At 46.2% G+C, this 17,237-nt stretch overlaps 1 protein-coding gene across 7 annotated transcripts in view; it reads right to left on the bottom strand.

Annotated features, from left to right (window-relative positions):
* The window catches only part of TOX2 (TOX high mobility group box family member 2), a 162,837-nt gene that overhangs the window by 13,635 nt on the left and 131,965 nt on the right, over window positions 1–17,237 (bottom strand). For all 7 annotated transcript variants that reach the window (XM_002747569.6, XM_054255388.2, XM_008995957.5 and 4 more), the window contains 2 exons: window positions 3,410–3,649; window positions 831–1,058 (listed from right to left, as the gene is read on the bottom strand). In XM_002747569.6, the coding sequence (XP_002747615.3) occupies window positions 831–1,058; window positions 3,410–3,649 (468 nt within the window). The remainder of the gene's footprint in view (window positions 1–830; window positions 1,059–3,409; window positions 3,650–17,237) is intronic.

Genomic DNA, 17,237 nt, shown 5'->3' with positions numbered 1-17,237 from the left:
TTCAGGCCTCACCTGGAGATCTGACCCCTCGGACAGTATCCGTCACTGCTCTCTCACTCTCATGAACTATGCCCCCTCCTGGTACATGGCACAATCACAACTGTAATTTTACATTTACTCATCTGCTTATATGATTTGTCTCTCATGCCAACAGCTCAGTTGAGCCTCCTGCTTCTACAGATGTGAGTTCAAATCCTGTCTCTACTTTGATTCATGCTGGTGACCCTGGGCAAGTCACTTTACCTATTGGTGTCTTTACCAAACCAGGAAAGCAATGGCTACTCCACAGGGTGTTGGAAGGATCCAGTGAAATACTGAAGGGAGAGCCCAGCACAGAGCTCAGCCAGGATCTGAGCTCAGAGAATGTGTGGCCAGCATCCCTGATTTATAGATATGGAAAGCGAGGCTCAGAGATTGAGGCCACACAGCTGACAACTGTATTTGCCTACCAGCTAGTTCTGCACTCTCTTCTCCCTGGAGGCCTTTAGAGGAGGCCACAGGCACATGGTCAGTGGGACAGGAAGCCCTGGCCTGGACTCCAGACTTCTAGGGTTGAAGGGACCAGATGGATGGTGATGCCTGCTCTCATTTTATCAGTGGGGAGGCAGAGGTTCAGAATGGTAAAGCTGCTAGTAAATGCAGATGGTAAGTAGTAGAATTGGAAGGCAGCTAGCTTCCCAGTTTACAGATGGGCAACCTGAGCCCAGGAAAGGCCTCTGCAAGAGTCTCTAGTCCCAGGAGCTGGGCCTGGTTTCAGACCTTCACAGTCTGTCCTTGGCTCCAGGGCCACAGAGCCTCAGGGGGTGGCCCAGAAAGAGATGGAGGCTCACCTGCTTCTGCTCCTCTCCCAGGCTGTCCCACATGGAGGCCACGATTTTGGACACATCACCGAAAGTGGCACTGGGGTTCTGTCCCTTGATGGCAGCCTGAGTGTCTCTGAAGAAGAGTGCGTAGGCTGACACGGGTTTCTGCGGCTCATTGGGGTCCTTCTTTTTCTTCTTCTTTGGGTTCTTGGCCTTTTTTCCTGGGTCGGCTGAAGGTCTCTTTTCTCCCGAGATCTGCCCGAATGAGAAGAGTCAGAAACCAAAGAAGCGCAAGGGCCTCCTGCCAAAGGCGTTCAACGCTGACTCAGACGGAGCCGCACTTCTCCAGCCCTGCTCACACACACACAACCACTCGCTGGGTGAGGGAGGCAATGGACAGACACACACACCCCCTGGATGTCTAACGCATCAAAGAGAATCAGCATGATTGTATACTTGATTCAGAGAAACACAGGAGGAGAAGACGACTTTATAGTCTCTGGAAGAATTGAAAGAATGCTGGAATTAGGTTACTAAATCACACATAAAACGGGTTAGTGCCCAATAGAGCACTAAAACTATCCCCTTTGGGACTTCTAATCTTTTCTACTGGACAGAAATTTGCATCTCTACAGGGCAAAGTTAATTTACCTTATAATCAAACAAAAATCACTTACATCCTTTATCATTTTCTTTTCCCTGAGGTAACATCATCTTTTACAGAGTTGTAAAATCCCCTAATCAATAATGAACAATGAATCAAAGCTAAGGTCCAGTTTCCTGGAGAATCAGATAATTTTTGAGTGAGGCTGGTAGCCATGCTTTGGTATGACATTGAAAGAATGAGCAGTCATTTGGGGGCCTATCTCCAAGTTTGGAATGTGTGAATATAGACATTTCTAATTGTCTCCCACTTGTGATCACAAATAATCCCCAAAGAGCATCCTGCACCACACAAGGCTGGTCTCCGCCACCATGTTTGAGCTCTGCAGCTCTGAGCAGGCGGCTCAATCCCTGGACCCCTGTGAAGTGGGGAAGGGATGAGGCTAAAGTGACTGTTACTGGGTCAGCCCTGGAGCCAGTGGCTTCACCCTGGACAGACTGCAGGACATGATCCTGCGAACACGTGACTTAGGGCTTCCGGGACAAGGTGGTAGAAGGAATGGGATGGTGACATCTTGGACTGATAAGAAAGCCATGGGCCAGTAGACATGATTCTGTTCCTGAAGCTTTCTCTGCAGCCACCCACTTCTCCAAGCCCCAGTTGTGTTAGCACCGTGGTGCGTCTCGAGCAAGATAAGGGATAAAGAGGCATGTTGTCATCGATAAAGTCCTGAACAGGCAAAGCAGTGCAGGGGGGTGAGGGCACATATGCTGGACTGTACCTGCAGCCACCTGGGTTTGACCCCTGGTTCCCCCACTTACTAGTTGTGTGACACTGGATACATTACTTAACCTCTCTGTGCCTCAGTGTCCCCATCTGCCAAACAGATAATATCAGTCCCTGCCCCACAGGACTTTTATGAAGATTACATGGACGAAGACATGCTATATGCTTAGACCAGTGTCTGGCCCATAGGGAATGCTGGTTAAATAAAAACTGTCCCTGCATGGACTATAATAGAGGCCAAGTTATCCTTAGGATGAGGCTGGGCCAGGATCCCGAAATCCAGGGTTGCTGCCCAGGCCTCTTCAAGGCCACATGGAGGACACTGGTTCGACAGAGGGAGGAGGCATCAGAGGGAAGTAAGTCTTAATTCCGCCACTAGCTTGGGGGTCCCGGGCAAACACTTGTGTCTTTGCCTTTCTGGGCCTCTGTTTTCCTCCCTGGTAAAATCAATGTTCTCACTGGGCAGCAGATTTGGAGTCAGTGCAAAGAAGGGGTGGAGCGTGGACAGGCTCTCATCCCCGCCATGTTCTTGAAGAGGCCAAACCACTCGACTCCAGAAATGTTGGGGGGATGTATGTTCCCAATGGAGGGGTCACTTGTGCACCCCACCCTCAAGGTCAGTGAATATTCTAGACCCAGAGGTGCCGTCTGCTGGACCACACATTTTTGTCAGAATAGTTTCTCCTAAAAGGGCCAAATGGCCATACATGTGACCCCGGTGACCGAGCTGAAGCCATCCACACCTCTGAAGTCGCCCACTGGCCTTCAGGAGTCAGGCTTTGCCAGCTTTCACAGGATTTTCTCACTCCGTCCTCCTCCACATTTGTTGGCATTTTCTCTGCTTTACACATAAGGCCATGGGAGCCCAGAGGAGACACAGCTTGTCAAGGATACTCAGCACACAGAGCAGCCAAAGCCTGATGTCCCAAGGCCCCTATGGGTGCCATCCCCCTGACCAGCTGCTCCACCTGCCAATGGGCTTTTTCCTTGGCTTCCGCTGTGGCCTGAGTGTCTTAACAGAAACCCACTGAGGTTGGTGGTGGACATCCCAACTGCCACCAGGAACACCTGGTAAGTGGGGACAGCACCTACAGGGCCTTGGGACATTAGACATTTCTAGTCTTTACTAGAGGGAGGGGATGTCCATTTCCCCACAGGACCCCTTCCCCTGCCAACAGGAGCGCAGCTTCAGGCTCTCTTCCTCCCCCACACATACCTTGAAATGCACCTCCGACTCCTCCTCCTGAGTGGAGCTGGAGGGAGAGGGGGTCGCTGACTTGCTCCCCGGGGGTGACGGGGAACTGTGGGTGATGCCGCTCCGGATGCCCATCTGCGAGATGAGCTGGGACTGGCTGAGAGCACTCATGTGGCTGGCCAGCATCGCTGGGCGGCCCAGCAGGGCCCCGGGCCGACCTGAGTCGTAGGCGGCCACCTCCGAGTGGACCATCTCCTGGATCTAAGAGAGGAGGACAGGGGCTCTGAGTTAGGAAAGATCTGTCCCTCACATCTGTGCTAGCGGACTTAGAGGAGGAAATGCAGAGGAGAAGTGATGGGTGCAGCTTCCGCTCCGATCCCTGACAGGAGAGTCTCAAGGTGGAGCCCCACACTACTTGGACCTCTGCATGATTCAGTGTACTTGTGGGAAAACGGCAGCTCCTCAGCTGTGTGCCGTTCTACTGCCATTCATACTGCACAGATGCTTTGGATTTCAGCCCCTGCTAGAGACCTCAGTCCAGTCGTGATGGATCATCGGATGAGACAGTCTTCCCTCCTGAAATGTGATACGTCTCTACATGAATTGACCAGTCACCGTGAGAGCAAAGCACACAGACACTGGACGCTAACTTCATTTTGAATCCTGGTCCTGCTACCTACCAGTTGGGTGACTTTGGCCAAGTTACCTAACCTCTTTGCGCCTCAGTTTCTTCATCTGTAAGATGTGGATATGAGAAAACTTATACTCTAGGGTTGTTAAAGATCAAATGTACTGGCAGACAGTAAGACCTACATTGTAGAAGCATGTGCTAAATACAGTGAATAAATAAATTTCTTGATAAAGTTGAGCACTTTTCTTTCTACAGGTCGGTAATTTTGTTATTAACTCCATTCCCTGTGCTATGTTCTCAGTGGTTACTTCTGGAATATAAGAAAGCTACTGGTTTTTCTCTCACACTAAACACACATTTAGAATAGTACTTTTGCCGGGCACGGTGGCTCACACCTGTAATCCCAGCACTTTGGGAGGCTGAGGCGGGCAGATCACCTGAGGTCAGGAGTTTAAGACCAGCCTGGCCAACATGGTGAAACCCCGTTTAAAAAAAAAAAAAAGATACAGAATAGTACTTTTGACCTAAATATATACACACACCCTGTTCAATGGGCATACTAGTTTACATACTCTTCCCATTTTTATTTCCTCTGCATCTGCAGTTACTTCCCCTTTCTAATATCTAATATCAAATATCTGTGTTTTTCTCTCATCTTTTCTTCATTCGGAAAGCAAATGGGTTTTCAGGTTTACATGGGTTCTTTTCTCCTCAAAAGAATCCACTCAAGTAGATCACTTCTGCTTCCGTTTTCTAGTTCTTTAACATCTCATTTTCTCTTTAGCCATCCCTTCGTTTGCATTTTAAAGATTTATAATTGCTGCTTCCTCCTCAATTTTTGAGTCGTATTTTATTTTTTAATTGACACATGACAAATTGTGTATGTTTATGTGTATTGTATGATGTTTTGATGCATGTATACACTGTGGAATAATTAAATCAAGCTAATTAACATATTCACCTCACATAGCATTGCTTAGATAAGAACACTTAAAATCTACTTTCTTGTTTGATCCAAGAGTTGTTCAAGAAGAGTTCTGGAATACCATTTAACCCAGCAATCCCATCGCTGGTTATATACCCAGAGGAGTAGAAATCATTCTATAAAGATACACGCATGAGTATGTTCACTGCAGCACTATTCACAATAGCAAAGACACAGAATCAACCCAGATACCCATCAATGATAGACTGGATAAAAAAAATATGGTACATATACACCATGGAATACTATGCAGCCATAAAAAGGAAGGAGATCATGTCCTTCACAGAGACATGAATGGAGCTGGAAGCCATTATCCTCAGCAAACTAATGCAAGAACAAAAAACCAAACACTGCATGTTCTCATAAGTGGGAGCTGAACAATGTGAACACTTAGACGCAGGGAGGGGAAGACCACACACTGGGGCCTGTTGGGGGGAGTGACAGGAGCGAGAGCATCAAGAGAAATGCTAATGCATGATGCGTTTAATACCTCGGTGATGGGTTGCTATGTGCAGCAAAGCGCCAGAGCACACTTTACCTTGTAACACACCTGCACATATACCCTGGAACTTAAACTAAAAAGAGAGGCTAAAAAAAAGTAACATTGGAGAAAAGGAGTGAAATTTCAGAAAAATTGGAGGCAATCTGGATAAGCCTATGTAAGATTAAAGAGCCAAAAAGGTAAGGAATCTCAGTAATCACTGATGGGATGGATAAATACCATTCTTCAAATGTCAAGTGGCTATTTTTTGTTTTGTTTTGTTTGATCACTCTTGTTACTAGAAATTGTAGCCAAAGAATGGGGTCTGTACTGCTCACAAGTTTGAGTTTTTTTAAGTTTTCTTTGGGACCCAAATGTGATTAAATTTTATACATATTCCACAGTCCTTACAAAGAACAGGCTGTGTTTGCAGATGAATACAGCAGTGTAATATTTATCCATTCCATCAGTAATTACTTAGATTCCTTACCTTTTTGGCTTTTTAATCTTACACAGGCTTGTCCAGATTGCCTCCAATTTTTCTGCTTGCATTAAAAACAAACTCCCCTTAATGCTTAAAGTGTTTTGGGAATTTGATTTCAGTTTTGTTTTGTTCTGTTTTGTTTTTGAAATGGAGTCTTGCTGTGTTGCCCAGGCTGGAGTACAGTGGTGTGATCAAGGCTCACTGCAACCTCTGCCTCCCAGGTTCAAGTGATTCTCCTGCTTCAGCCTCCCAGTAGCTGGGACTACAGGCGGCACCACCATGCCCAGCTAATTTTTGTATTTTTAGTAGAGACGGGGTTTCCCCACATTGGCCAGGCTGGTCTCAAACTCCTGACCTCAAGTGATCTGCCCACCTCGGCCTCCCAAAGTGCTGGGATTACAGGCATGAGCCACCGTGCCCGGCCCTGATGTTGGTTTTTATTGCAAAAGGAAGACAGGCAATTATATCTTCTTTATAGATTAGTCATTATTATCTTTTTTTGTCTCACTTTTTGCCTTGAATTCAGTGGAGTTTGATATTAATAATGCTGTCCTTGCCTGTATATTGGTTTGAATGTGTCTGGTATGTCTTTTTTTTAATTACATATCTCTTAGTTTTTATTTTTTAGGGTTACTTTCATCAAATGTTAGCGTTATTATGATCAAATTTTGAAAATGCACTTTTTCCTTATGTCCTGGAACAGGATAAACATATACATTACATCTTCCTTAGAGAATGAAACAGCTTAAACAGAAGACCATCTGAGGCCTAGTGCTTTTTGTTTTCACAATATCCTTCATGGTTAATAGGTCTATTTTAGTTTCCATTTTCTCGAGTTAGTTTTGGTAAATTTTATATATATGTATACTTAAAAATATATATATAATTATTCATTTTATCCAGATACTAACACATAGTAGCATATAACTGGATAATATTATATTTTTAATATACTCTGTAGTTTTCATCAATTCCCATTCAAAATTGCAATAGTGTGAATACATGTTGCTTTTTAAAATTTTCCTTCTCAAAAGTTTATATATTTATTTTTATGTTTTTGAGACAGAGTCTTTCTCTGTCGCCCACACTGGAGTGCAATGATACAATCTCAACTCACTGCAGCCTCAGCCTCCTGAGTAGCTGGGATTACAGGTGAATGCCACCACACCTGGCTACTTTTGTATTTTTAGAAGGGTTTTGCCATGTTGGCCAAGCTGGTCCCAAACTCCTGACCTCAACTGATCCACCCGCCTCAGCCTCCCAAAGTGCTGGGATTACAGGAATGAGCCATCACACCTGGCCAAAAGTTTATATATTTCAAGTGTCTAGCTCAAGAACCAGCTCTTACATTTTAAAAAATCAGTTTGACACCTTTTATGATCATTCATTAAATTCTGCTTTCTTCTCTATTAATGTTGACATGAGGTATCATATATTGTTTTTTACCTAGGTTTTCATATTAAGCTATTTTCACGTTTCTTCTTTAGTAATAGAAACATCTAGGGCATTGTTCAGATGAGCAATTTTACCATATGGGGGGCATTTATCTGAAGACATTTTTGGTTCTGGAGGTTGGGAAGCTACTGGCATCTGGTGGGTGGTGGCCATCCCAAAATGTCGGCGGTGCTGAGGTTGAGAAACCCTGCTCTATAATTACGATTTTTCTCCTCAGGAGAATTGTAGCTAAATCATACAAATATTTTAAAAATATTCTATACTGATGATTTTTCTTTCTTACCCTAAAATTATTTGGAAGAGTGTCTTTTTTAATGTATCCTTTTGTTATCATGATCAGAGACCATGACTCCTAGAATTCTATCTTTCTGGAATGTACTGAGGTTTTCGTTATAGCTTAGGATAGGAACAATTTGTTTTTCCTTTTTTAAAACCTTTAGGTTCAAGAGCACATATGGAGGTTTGTCACGCAGACAAATTGCATGGCACGGGGGTTTGGTGTACAGACCATCTTGCCACCCAAGTATGATCAATTTTTGCAGTATTGTTCATGTATATCAGAAGTAATTCTGTATATGGTACAAATGTTTCCATATTTCTATTCAATAAACAGTTTGGACTAGGTGTAAAATCTCAAAAGAATTGGCTTATTTCACTTAGCATAAGGTCCTCAAGGTTCATCCATGTGGTAGCTGAATTGGAACTTTCTTCCCTTGTTAGGGCTGAACAATCCACCCTTGTATGTACAGAGTACATTTAGATTATCCGTTCATCTGCTGGTAGGCACTTGGTTGGGCATTATGAAGAATGCTGCTAGGAATGTGGGTGCACTCGTATCTCTTGGAGACTCTGCTTCCAATTCTCTCGAGTAGACACCCAGAATTGCAACTGCTGTATCCTACAGTAATTGTTTTGTAATTTATGTATTTATTTTTTTGAGACGGAGTTTTGCTCTTGTTACCCAGGTTGGAGTGCAATGGCGCAATCTCAGCTCACTGCAACCTCCGCCTCCTGGGTTCAGGCAATTCTCCTGCCTCAACCTCCTGAGGAGCTGGGATTACAGTCACGTGCCACCATGCCCAGCTAATTTTTTTTTTTTTTTTTTTGTAGAGACGGGGTTTCACCATGTTGACCAGGATGGTCTCGATCTCTTAACCTTGTGATCCACCCGCCTCGGCCTCCCAAAGTGCTGAGATTACAGGCTTGAGCCACCGTGCCTGGCCTATTTTGTAATTTTAAAGAAACCAATATACTGTTTCCACAAAGCCTGGCATTCCTATTGAGTTCCCAGGAGTTTCTCTCCAAAATTTAAACAAATTTTCTTCATACATACTAATGTGAAGTTATTTATCCCGTAAAGGTCTCAGAATGCTATGTCCTTACTGTGGCTTCTCCTTGCTCATAAAAAAAATAATAAGCACCTTTGCCTTAATGCATGTTTCTGTCTTAAATCCTACCTCACCTGCTATCATTATCACTTTAATTTCTCACTGTCTTATTTTCGTCCCGCATAATTTTAAGCATAAACAGTGTGTAGGTAGGTTTTGGTTTCTAACCCAGTTCTTAACATATTTATATATATATTCGATTATTAATCATAAAAGTATCTGAGAAACAGATTTAAAGTGAACTGTTTTAAAAAATAGGTTTTCAAATCTATTCTCTAAACACCCCTCCTTCCTACCCCACAATTTATGCATTCTTCCTTCTATAAGCCTTAAACAAGAATCTGGCATTATCTCCTCAAGGTTATATTGGCCTTAGAGCTCAATATTAGGGCTTGTTTTATTTTTCTTCCCAGCCACCTGCTTTAGAATTCTTCCATCAGATATTCCTGACTCAGTGATTTTCATATTTTTACCAACTCTTGATAATGGCGGATTTTTGAAGTTTTACAAACCTGCTAAGTGTGAAATTCTCTCGAAGTCATTCTGATTTCCACAGTTCTGATCACTTGTGAGGCTGATCACCTTTTCAGAAGTTTACTGGACCATTTAGGTTTCTGCGTATCCTGCTGTCAGGAGTGTGGGCTAGTATGTAAAACGCTTTAGGAGACAACCTGGAGGTACTCAGTATGTTGAAGATGCACATCTCCTGTAACCCAGCAGTTCTACTCCCAGATGTTGACGATAAAGGACTTTCCCACATGCACAAGAAGATGTACACACAGTGTGGAAAACTGCAAAAGACTTTGAAATGGACAAATGAGTGTCCATTCAGTGAACCGCAGGGCCCTGTCCAGTGGACCTCTGGGCTTACCTGCTTCTATAGGAGTATAGGTTTTTGTCTAGGCTATTTTACAACTTTATAAGCTGTAGAAAGGTGGTATTAATGCAACTGTCATTTTTAATCATTACAAAATTTAAATTGTGATAAAATATACATAAAAGTTACCATCTTAATCATTTTAAGCATACAGTTAAATGGCATTAAACACATTCACACCATTGTGCAGCCGTCACCAGCATCCGTCCGCAGAATTCTTTTCATTTTGCAAAACTGGCGTTCTGTCCCTAGTAAATTGCAATCCTGGGCGTCTACTCAAGAGAATTGGAAGCGGAGTCTCCAGGAGATATGAGTGCACCCACATTCCTAGCAGCATTCTTCATAATGCCCAACCAAGTGCCTACCAGCAGATGAATGGATAAGCTAAATGTAGTCTATACGTACAAGCGTGTATTGTTCAACCTCAAAAAGGGAACAAAGTTCCGATTCAGCGACCACATTCCTCTATCCCCTCAGCCCTGGAAACCACTCTTCTACTTTCTGTCTCTGGAAATATGACTACTCCAGGTACCTCAAACAAGTGCAGTCATACAGTATTTGTTCTTTCATGACTGGCTTATTTCACTTGGCATAAGGTCCTCAAGGTTCCTCCATGTGGTAGCTGAATGGGAACTTTCTTCCCTTTTTAGGGCTGAACAATCCACCCTTGTATGTATAGACTATATTTAGCTTATCCATTCACCTGCTGGTAGGCACTTGGTTGGGCATTATGAAGAATGCTGCTAGGAACGTGGGTGCACACGTTTCTCTTGGAGACCCTGCTTCCAATTCTCGAGTAGACACCCAGAATTGCAACTGCTGTATCCTACAGTAATTCTGTTTTTAATTTTTAAGAAACCACCATATGGTTTTCCATAGTGGCGACACCACTTCACACTCCCCCCAGCAGCACACGAGGGTTCCAGCTACAGTTTCTACACATCACGCCACTGGTTTCTTTCCCTCCCTCTTTTCTAGAAGCCATACTAATGGGTGTGAGGTAGGGTAAAACTCATTCTTGTCCATAAAAATGCAGCCGGATGTGGTGGCTCATGCCTGTAATCCCAGCACTTTGGGACGCCAATGCAGGTGGATCACAAGATCAAGAGATCGAGACCATCCTGGTCAACCCGGTGAAACCCCGTCTCTACTAAAAATATAAAAAATTAGCTGGGCATGGTGGCACGTGCCTGTAATCCCAGCTACTCAGGAGGCCGAGGCAGGAGAATTGCCTGAACCCAGGAGGCGGAGATTGTGGTGAGCCAAGATTGCGCCATTGCACTCCAGCCTGGGTAACAAGAGCGAAATTCCGTCTCAAGAAAAAAAAAAATGCAAACAAATTTTGTCTGGCAGGATATAATTGATCCCACCCTATAAAAAAAGTGGATTTCCACATGTCGTGGGAGAGACCCAACGGGAGGTAATCGAACTATGGGGGCGGGTCTTTCCTGTGCTGTTCTTGTGATAGTGAATAAGTCTCATGAGGGCTGATGGTTTTATAAAGGAGAGTTCCCCTGCGCAAGCCCTCATTGTCTGCTGCCATGTAAGATGTGCCTCTGCTTCTCTTTTGCCTTCTGCCATGATTGTGAGGTCTCCTCAGCCTTGTGGAACTGTGAGTCCATTAAATCTTTTTCCTTTATAAATTACCCAGTCTTCGCTATGTCTTTATTAGCAGCATGAGAAGAGACTAATATACATGTTTTACCTGAAAGCAATCTTTCCTGATTGCAAATTCTTCTCATCACATGGATACACCATATAATTGAAGTTTATTATGAATGTTTTTGCCTATTGTTTGGAGTAAGATTCTCAGAATCTGCCTTCTTTAGAACTACAGATTTTGTACAATTGTCCAGTGACACTTCTTTATACCCTAATTTCTAGATTCGAGCCTGCACACTGCAAAAGCAAATGCTTGTTGGATCTACTGAATAAAACGAAAGCCACAGCAGCAGAGTGTACACGATCCGAGAAGGATGTCAGGTCTCTGTGGAGCAGCTTCATTCTCACTGTAGTTACAAATATATTCTCAGTACATGGTCAGACCTTTCATGAGTCCATGCTTTGTGATGGACACAATGCCAGGCTCTGGGAATGAGAGCCCCCTTCCCCAGCTGCACTTCAGGGTCTCACAGTCCATTAGACAGTCCCCTTCGTAAAGACAGTACATGACTGGCTATTCACAAATACAAACCAGCAAGGCATGGGGACAACCACTCAGCACCCCAGGTTTTCTAGGGTACGTTAAAAACTTTGTCCTAATTTCCCCAAGGTGAAAACTGTGCCCCTAATTTGAGACCTGCTAGTTGAGGATGCCTGCTGTAGCGGACACTGTCAGCTCCAGAACCCACATCCTTGACCACACTGCCATACCCATTCCCTTGTGTGCCAGGAGCACTGGCATCTGCCCCCACCTCCAGAAAACTGTCTTTGGCTAAATAGGAGCTGCTTCTCCCAGGAGGCTATGACACCTCTTTAATGCCAATGGCCCGCCCTGCAGCAGACGTCACCACTGCTTCACTGGCACAGCGGTGCAGAAGGCTGCCCTGCTTGCTGTGTAGGGTGGCTGCATTCCAGGGCTCCCCATGGAATCAGGCTGAGGCAAGTCTCCAGCCGAGGCTACATCCATGCTCTGCCCCTTCCCCTGCAAACCCTGATTCCTGCAGCCCTCCCTCAATAAACAATCTTCACGTGAACCTGTCTCGGGCTCTGCTTCTAGAGAGCCACCGCCTCCACTGGGTCCACAGCAGTCTCCCCGCTCTGTTGGCTGCATCTCAGCAATATCACTCCTTTCCCATCTTTAGACTAAAATCTCTATTAGCTCCAGGTCTCCTAAAAACTCCCACCCCAAGTTTCCTTCTTCTCCGTGCAGCCAACTGTGCAAACAATTGTCTCTCCTCATTGTCCTTGGGCCACTCCTCCCATCGGCGACTCACCTGGCATCTGTCCTCATCACTACCCATACCGCTGTAATCATCTTCAGCGTCCTCACCACGATCCTCATCAGGAGGAGAGATTTTTTTATTAAGCACTTAATATGTGCCAGACACCGTGCTGAGCATGTCCACATATGACTCATTTAATCACCATAACTACCATAAGAGGTAGAGTATAATCACCCCCAGCAGAAAAAGCCAAGTCTCAGAGAGGCCAAGAGACTTGGCCATGATCACACAGCTACTAAATGCGGAGCTGAGTTTCTCTAAGGTATCACCTTCCTCCCTAAGTTATGATGCCTTCCCCAAGACACTTCTCCATCCTCGACTTGTGGGCCTGCTGCCTCCCTCCCAGCCCTCTTCCCTTGGTTCAGGGCCCAGTGCCTCGCTGTCCAACCACCTCACCAGCCAGTCCTTCCTGCTCTTGTTCAGCCCAGCTGCTAAATGCTGGTGTTCCTCAGGTTCTGTCTGACCTTTCCTCCCACCTTACTTTTCTTCCAAGTGAGTTTGTGCCTCCTCCATGGACACCTACAGATAGGGGCATCCCCCGTGATGATTCTAAAATTCCCATGTTACACCTAAGAACGTGTTCTGCTTGGAGGCAATTTCAGCCTTTGGAAGAAGAAAGTTGGCCGAGCGCATGTCTGTAATCCCAGCACTTTGGGAGACCAAGGTGGGTGGATCACGAGGTCAGGAGATGGAGACCATCCTGGCCAACATGGTGAAACCCCGTCTCTACTAAAAATATAAAAATTAGTTGTATGTGGTGGTGCACACCTGTAGTTCCAGCTACTCGGGAGGCTGAGGCAGGAGAATCGCTTGAACCCAGAGGCAGAGGTTGTAGTGAGCCCCAGATCATGCCACTACACTCCAGCCTGGTGAGAGTGAGACTGTCTCAAAGAGAAAAAAAAGAGAACTTGTCCATCCTTCCACACATTCTAGAACATTCTACCAGCTCATGAAAACCCTACTCCAATCAGAATCCACACCCTGCTGCCCCCGTGCTTTCAGCAGCTATGGCCTTTTGTCCTGATCAGCTGTAGCAGATGCTGTGGGAACCCCGCCCCCTGGACCTCAGTCTACCTCGGGTCTCTACAGAGGGTTACTGTACGTGCAGACGGCTTCTCTCAGCTCCCTGTCTGAGGGTGTTCTCTCCCCCAAACAGCCTGGAAGTCCTGAGTAATTGGGGCCCCAGGAATGACCCTCAGCTGGTGAGGAACAGGAGTCTGTAGATGAAACCTCGACTTCCTCTCCCCTCCATGGGACAATTCTGAGTTGTGTCGCAGAAGACTTGACATCCTTCCTGGATCACATCCACAGCCTCTCACAGGGTCCACAGCAGGACCACATTCCTGTTGCTCACAGTGGTAACAACCCATGACTGACTTTCCTTCCATAGCACTTGCCTTCTTCCCTCCGCGGGCTTCCTGGGTTCGCCCCCCAGACAAACTTCCTGCACCAAACCTTTGTGTCAGGGTCTCATTTAAGGGCCATCTCAGGCTACGCAGCCCTGGACCGGGCTCCAACATGGCCTCCTGAGTCCAGGCGGCATGCTGGCCCCTGCAGTGACCCTTCTGGGGCATGAAATGTCTCCTCCCTGCTCTCCTCTCTTAGCAGCTCCCGCAGGCCCACTTAGCAATGGCCTAGCCACATACAACACCCTACAAAGATCCGTACAACCTCTCTCCTCCTGACCTCTCTAGCCTCTTCCCAGAGCTCCCTGGGGACATGTGGGCTTCTGTCTGGACTGGACACCTGCCCTCTGTGTCATCCTCCTTTGTGGCTTACCTGAAACATCACCTCCTCCGTGAAGCCCTCCCTCTCCTGCTCCATCCTCTGGCCTTGCCCTCTTTCCAAGCCTCTGGCAGAGCTCTCCATGTTTCCTCCCAGCATCTGCTCAATGCAGAGACACCTGCCTCCCAGCACCAGGCAGAGGGCTGGGCAGGCAGCCGGCACTCATGAGATGTCTGGGAACCTAGTGAATCCAGCCTCCTGCTTCCCTCATGGAAACATATGGCCACACTCCCGAGCCGCATCTGCACCCGCCCTAGGAAGGAGGAGACAAGGAGGCAACAGGAACGAGGCGGCTGTGAACATAATTAGGATCGCAGGGCTTAATAGCTTTGCAGGGCTGCAGGAACACAAAGGCGTATTTTACAAATTCCCCATTTGCAGTCTCTATGGAGAGCAGCCACGTGTGCTCAGCGTAACCCCACACAGCGAGGAGAGAAGAAGAAAAATCACACCTTCCTCCTTCCCGCCTTCTGCCGATTCACAGAGCTGGCAGCCGCCCTGCTTCCTCCCAGGCCTAAACGAGCTGTCATTCAACACAGCCTCACACTCAGCCTGGGAACGTGGAATTCTTTTTTCCCCTAGAATTAAAATTTTTTTCTTTTCTTTTAACTGACAAGTCATAGTTGTATACATGTGCAGGGTCGATCTGACATGCTGACAGATGTATGCAGTGTGGGGTCTGTCTTCCGATGGCAACAGAGGCTCTGCTCAATTGTGCTCTCATTTAAGTCCCTGCTTCAGTTTGAAAAGGTTCAGAAACTTCTCCTTAATGTCTGGACTCAGTCACCCAGGCTGGAGTACAGTGGTGCAATGACAGCTCACTCCAGCCTCCACCTCCCAGGCTCAGGCGATCCTCCCACCTCAGCCTCCCAAGGAGCTGGGACCACAGGTGGAGCCAAGGCACCCAGCTAATTTTTTGTATTTTTGTAGACAGAGTCTCCCTATATTGCTCAGGCTGTTCTTGAACTCCTGGGCTCAAGTGATCCACCCTCCTTAGCTCCCCCAAGTGCTGGGATTATAGGTGTGAGCCACGGCACCCAGCCCTTCTCATTAGTTTCCGGGCACAATCAGAAATTAAAGCCTAGCAAGAGTGACCTTTGCTCCAGTTTTCAACAGGTTCCTTATCTCCATCTGAGGCCACTGAACTTCACTGTCCATATCACTATTGGTATTTTAGTCAAAACCATTCAACGAGTCTCCAGCAAGTTCCAAACTCTCCCACATCTTCCCGTCGTCTTCTGAGCCCTCCAAACCGCTCCAACCTCTGCCTGTTACCCAGTTCCGAAGCTGATTCCACATTTGCAGGTACCTTTACAGCACCGCCCCACTACTGCGTACCAATTTTCCGTATCGGTCCATTCTCACGCTGCTATAAAGTACTACCTGACACTGAGTAATTTATAAAGAGTAGTGCTTGCCAGTAGATCCCAACGTCCTTGTTTATAGAGAATGGTAGCAATCATAATGGTAATGATATCTGGTATTACAGCGAGTGAGGGCCCACTACACCCCAGGAACATGCTAGGAGATTCTAGTATTTATTACAGCGAGTGAGGGCCCACTACACCCCAGGAACATGCTAGGAGATTCTAGTATTACAGCGAGTGAGGGCCCACTACACCCCAGGAACATGCTAGGAGATTCTAGTATTACAGCGAGTGAGGGCCCACTACACCCCAGGAACATGCTAGGAGATTCTAGTATTACAGCGAGTGAGGGCCCACTACACCCCAGGAACATGCTAGGAGATTCTAGTATTACAGCGAGTGAGGGCCCACTACACCCCAGGAACATGCTAGGAGATTCTAGTATTACAGCGAGTGAGGGCCCACTACACCCCAGGAACATGCTAGGAGATTCTAGTATTACAGCGAGTGAGGGCCCACTACACCCCAGGAACATGCTAGGAGATTCTAGTATTACAGCGAGTGAGGGCCCACTACACCCCAGGAACATGCTAGGAGATTCTAGTATTACAGCGAGTGAGGGCCCACTACACCCCAGGAACATGCTAGGAGATTCTAGTATTACAGCGAGTGAGGGCCCACTACACCCCAGGAACATGCTAGGAGATTCACCAACAAATCTTTGACATAAGCAGTCATATCACCCTCATTTGACAATAAAGACACTGAAACCCAGAGAGGTTAAGTGACTTAACTAAGATCACACAGCCAGAAAGCAGGAAAGCCAGAATCCTGCCTGTCTTCTGTGTCTGAGATGTTTTTCACTGCGCCCATACAAATCTTAACAGCTTCGACATGAGGTAACAATGACCCTGCCCTCGTGGGGCAACTGTGAGGATCAAATGAAAAGGTACCTTTGTACAGATCCAGGCATGTAGCAGGTGTCCAAAACAAAAGTTTTCCTTTCTTCATTCCCACATGAACTTGCTTAAGGTATGAGCCTGAACTGGATCTCAAATGGGCTAAGAAGAGGTGAGAAGCAGCTAGGCACGGTGACTCATGCCTGCAATTCCAGCACTTTGGGAGGCCAAGGTGGGTGGATCACCTCAGGTCAGGAGTTCAAGACCAGCCTCACCAACATGGTGAAACCTTCTCTCTACTAAAAATACAAATATTAGCTAGGTGTGGTGGTGGGCTCCTGTAATCCCAGCTACTCAGGAGGCTGAGGCAGGAGAATCGCTTGAAGCTGCGAGGTGGAGGTTTCAGTGAGCTGAGATCGCACCATTGCACTTCAACCTGGGCAACAGAGTGAGAATCCATCTCAAAAAAAAAAAAAAAAAAAAGGTGTGAGAAACAATAGAAGGTTCTGAAATCTGAGAAGAGAGAGAAGCCAGGAGGGAGGCTCCAAGGAC

The sequence above is a fragment of the Callithrix jacchus genome, chromosome 5, assembly GCF_049354715.1.
Source record: "Callithrix jacchus isolate 240 chromosome 5, calJac240_pri, whole genome shotgun sequence".
Lineage (NCBI taxonomy): Eukaryota > Metazoa > Chordata > Mammalia > Primates > Cebidae > Callithrix > Callithrix jacchus.
The sequence above is the reverse complement of the archived record's forward strand: the minus strand, read 5'-3'. Positions and strand labels throughout refer to the sequence as shown.